Source organism: Juglans regia, chromosome 1 (genome assembly GCF_001411555.2).
Source record: "Juglans regia cultivar Chandler chromosome 1, Walnut 2.0, whole genome shotgun sequence".
Lineage (NCBI taxonomy): Eukaryota > Viridiplantae > Streptophyta > Magnoliopsida > Fagales > Juglandaceae > Juglans > Juglans regia.
In genome coordinates this window covers 2321408-2325804 of record NC_049901.1, presented here as the reverse complement: position 1 = coordinate 2325804, position 4397 = coordinate 2321408, and the positions used below count along the sequence as shown (strand labels likewise).

Genomic DNA, 4397 nt, shown 5'->3' with positions numbered 1-4397 from the left:
TACATAACTATAACCTCCTATAATGAGAAGAAGAATCGAGGTTTTGCAATTGATGATCACTAAACTAAACCCATCAAATTATTAAAGACCTTACTATTTAAGTTGGATTGACATGATCTCAGATTCTCATGCATGTGGAGGCTTTGAAAAATTAAACTAATATTACTATTTTCGTATAATAAAAATAGTAATTGATGGGTTAATTAAACAGCTAGGGAGAGTTAAACGACCTGATCATCATGGAATCTCTGGTCTTTTCTTTTCATTTTCCTTTTGAACAGATAGGCCTGGGAATAATGATCTCTAGTCAATTGCTAGGTCTTCTAGCTAATTGCTTTCCCTTTTCTTCATAGGAAACTTCATCGATCTTATCTGCCAAATATTAAAGGTAGCTTTTGCTTTTTGATACCACTCAATGTTGGCCTGTTCTGATTGTGCGTATAATTAAATGAAGAAAATTCCACCCAGTACGTACTAATTGCCATTCACACACCTCAGGGCCAACCACAAATCCAGACCTGAATGGACTATAAATAGGAGTGTAAGAGGAAATGGCCTCATCAGCACAATTCATTACTCTACAATCACCAAGATGAAGGCTATCCTTCTTATAATTTGCATTCTCCTGATTTCGCTTCTTTTCTCACCCCCTTCAGTTGTAGCTCGCGAGCTGGCCGCTCAGGGTGGTGAGCGCACAAATATCTATTTATTTTGCTTCCATATTTTTCTTTGTTTGTCAATCATAATGGTGATCTGTATACTGCAAAACACATTTCATGTCGGGAAAAAATGGCACTAGAAAAGTTTTTATCTGCCGGTGCAATTATTATAATCTCATGTTAATGCAGGTTCTGGTGCAATATCTAAGCATCCCAATAAGGGAGCAGCAGCATGTGGAAAGCCTGGCACTCCCGCTTATAGCAATTGCATCGGAAAATTACCAGAGCCTAAGCACAAGTGTAAACGACACACCTCCTATGGGCGTTGCGAGCCAACTTGAAGGAACTAACTAATTAATTTGAATAACTACGTACTTTAATTATGGTGTGATCAAAGTACGTATATCATGATTAAAATAGTAAGCTATATATAAGTACTGGCCGGGATGCTAATTCTCGTGATCACGAGGAGGAGTTGTACCTACGGTACTTGAGAATAAACAGGTTTGGTTTAATATCGCCTTTGAGAAATTAAATTTCTACAAACTATATTTTTGTTTTACTGTAATCTTACTGTATATGATGGGGATGATATTATTCATGAATTTTTATTTTATTTTTTGTTTAAAAAATAAAATATGATTCAAGGATACTGATGAAAAATGCCACACCTTATATATATAGTAGGATGAAAAGGGAATAGAAATATATATAGTTTGTAATATTATTCGTCATGTGAAAATATGTCAAATATATATTTCGATATGATGTATGCGTGCCAATAATATATAATAAAAAAGAGCCTGCATGTCGACTTAGGTTTGGTCAGCTTGTTTTCATTTTATCTCTTGGAATTCAATTTATATATAATTAATTACCGATCTCCTTGAAATATGACGGTACTACATATATAGCATGCAGGTAAAATAATATTACAGCTAGCTACGTACAGATTAATGTACGTATGTTATTCGACATAAATCGTTTAAAATTAGAAAAATGAACTTCGAAATGAAAAATGAAAATCAACGTGTAGATCAGGATCATATATAAGTGGGTTGCTTGCTTACAAGAAGAAAAAGACGAATAAGAAGATCAAGAAGAAGCAACTATATTTAATCAACACGAGAAAAAAAATTATCATGACATTAAACTAAATTACTTTATTAATTCGTAGACTTACAAGTACTCAAATAATATTATATTTTATGATGATTGAGATCCCTTTCTTTCTCACTGTCTATGAAATAGCCACATATATTTTATTTAATTAATAACTTTTATATATAGAAGGGAAATGATATTTCCGTGATAAAATCTACCGATTGCATTTTTTTAACTTAATGATTAAAGAATTATTTTTTAATAAGTTTGTAATTTTTTTAATTGTTTAAAGAGTTTAAAAAAAATGTTTGAAAAAAAAAATTCGAGATTCAGACGTAACTCCCCTCGATGAGTGTAGCAGTCATGATCAACCACTAGTCCAAATCAATAAAAAAAAAATGATAGTTGCAATCATGAGTGCACAACTGTCGTATAATTATTTTGAAAAAATTGAATAAATACGAAACTCACATGAAAAAATATTAATTTTTTAATAGTGAACCTCACTCTTTTTCAAAGCAATTATACGGCACTAACATACTTCATAACTGTACGCAACATTACTCATAATAAAATGCATGCAACGTCGTCGTCATTTAATCTACCACGATTCTAACCGTGACATTACAGCTCTGCACTTGTCCAAGATTAGTGGGATCAATTTATTAATTCTAAAAATTATTTTTTCAATTTCTTTTCGAGTTCATGTGCGAGTGTTTGTTAGGTTCTTAGGTACCGGCCGCCTTATCCCCACTCATATATCTATCTCGTAGCGTTATATTAATATAATTCTTGTTTGAGAAAAAAAAATAACAAGTGAATTTATTTACGCAAACTCCTTTTGAGTTTAAATATTATAAGATTATAATTCTTTCGAGTATAAATATCTCAAAGTTCCACTTCCATCTGCCATGAATATATAATATGAGAAAGAAACAGATCAGAACTATATATCATGTGTGGGCTTGAATACAATTTCTCCATTTATATCGATCTGGGCTAATTTGACAGCAAGTATAGGTTGTGAAGCCCAGGAATTAGTGAAAAACAAAATTATTTTATTGATGTGGAGACTAACATCAATAACAGATAGATATCAATGTAGCAAAGTGTTCAAACAGTCATCCAGCTTTTACCAACGACGTTAATCTCATATCAAATCGTGCGTTGAAACTTGTAGAATAATATGTTTCTGTATAATTCTATTCTCACATTTTGTAAAGTGTTTACAGTGAGCTCTATTTATAGAACTGATAGTAACGTAAAATGGTCCCACCTTTTAACAAGCATGAGGCGTGCATGAATCCTACAGCTACCTGTGCGAAGCTGTTATAACAAAAAGGTTCCCTTTTTGTACAAATAAGATCCCAAGAATATTCTAGAGAATTACAATAAAATCATTAAGGAGAATTGCTTCTAGAAGAGTCTTGTATTTGAGAGTGATTCATTTTCTTGTTGTTGTCATCGTGTGTTGCTGAGATGGAGCTGTGAGGTACTAATGAGCTGGAGTTCTTCATCTTGCTGTCACCCTCCCGCAAGTCTAACATGGGAACCATGGTGAAACTTGGACGTAATATTAAGAACCGAGGTGAAGGCAATGGCTTAGTAAGTATATCTGCAAGTTGATCACGGGAAGAAAGAAAAGCCACATGCAATATTTTTGCTGCAACCCGATCTCTAACAAAATGAAAATCAATTTCCATGTGTTTGGTGCGTGAGTGGAGAACCGGGTTGGCTGAGAGATAGTTAGCATCTAAATTGTCACACCATAAGGTTGGAGGTTGAGAGAGAAACATACCAAGGTCCTTGAGCAGCGACTGTATCTATAGTAATTCAGCAGTTGTGTTGGCAAGTGATTTGTATTCAGCTTCGGTACTTGATCTTGCCACAGTTCTTTGCTTTTTGGAGCTCCAAGAAATGAGATTGGAGCCAAAAAAAAACACAATAGCCACCGGTTGAGCGGCGGTCATCAGGACAACCCGCCCAATCAGCATTGGTAAAAGCATGAAGATGATAAGAACTGAAAAGCTTAATATGTAAACCGAGATTGGCAGTTTGTTTGAGATACTGAAGTATTCTCTTAACAGCTTGCCAGTGAGAAGTTTTTGGGGCATGCATGAACTGGCTAACTTTGCTAACAGCAAAGGCAACATCAGGCCTAGTGATAGACAGATATTGCAAGCTGCCCACAGTGCTTCGATGTAAAGTTGGGTCAAAAAATTCAGGACCATCAGTGAGAGAAAGACGTGTGGAAGAAGCCATGGGAGACTTGACAGGCTTGGCTAGGTCCATGTTTGTTCTTTTTAAGAGATCACATATATATTTGGTTTGAGATAAATGAAGACCACTGGAAATTTTATTTATCTCCAAACCCAAGAAATATCGAAGACTACCCAAATCCTTTAATGGAAAAGACACACTCACTAAAGTAAGAACAGAGGAAATAGCATTAGAACATGAATCAGTAAGAATGATGTCATCAACGTAAACCAAAATGTAAATAGTGACAAATTTATGAATATAAACAAACAAGGATGGATCTGCAATTGACGCAACAAAATCAATTTCACTGAGCCGATTGCTTAATTTTGAAAACCAAGCACAAGGTGCTTACTTAAGACCATAAATGGCCTT

At 34.4% G+C, this 4397-nt stretch overlaps 1 protein-coding gene and 1 long non-coding RNA gene across 2 annotated transcripts; one reads left to right on the top strand and one right to left on the bottom strand.

The window, feature by feature from the left end:
* The first annotated feature begins 469 nt into the window (after positions 1-469).
* LOC109006304 lies at positions 470-1487 on the top strand. The gene is made up of 2 exons (XR_001998635.2): positions 470-686; positions 849-1487. It is a non-coding gene; the product is annotated as an uncharacterized LOC109006304 (long non-coding RNA).
* A 2139-nt stretch (positions 1488-3626) lies between these two features.
* Positions 3627-4055, bottom strand: LOC109006215 (uncharacterized mitochondrial protein AtMg00240-like). The gene has a single exon (XM_018985425.1). The coding sequence runs from the start codon at positions 4053-4055 to the stop codon at positions 3627-3629; it is 429 nt and encodes a 142-aa protein (XP_018840970.1).
* Positions 4056-4397: the final 342 nt, after the last annotated feature.

Bases quoted from the DNA above. Each gene is read 5' to 3' on its own strand.
- LOC109006215 (XM_018985425.1), bottom strand. From the start codon at position 4,055: ATGGACCTAGCCAAGCCTGTCAAGTCTCCCATGGCTTCTTCCACACGT.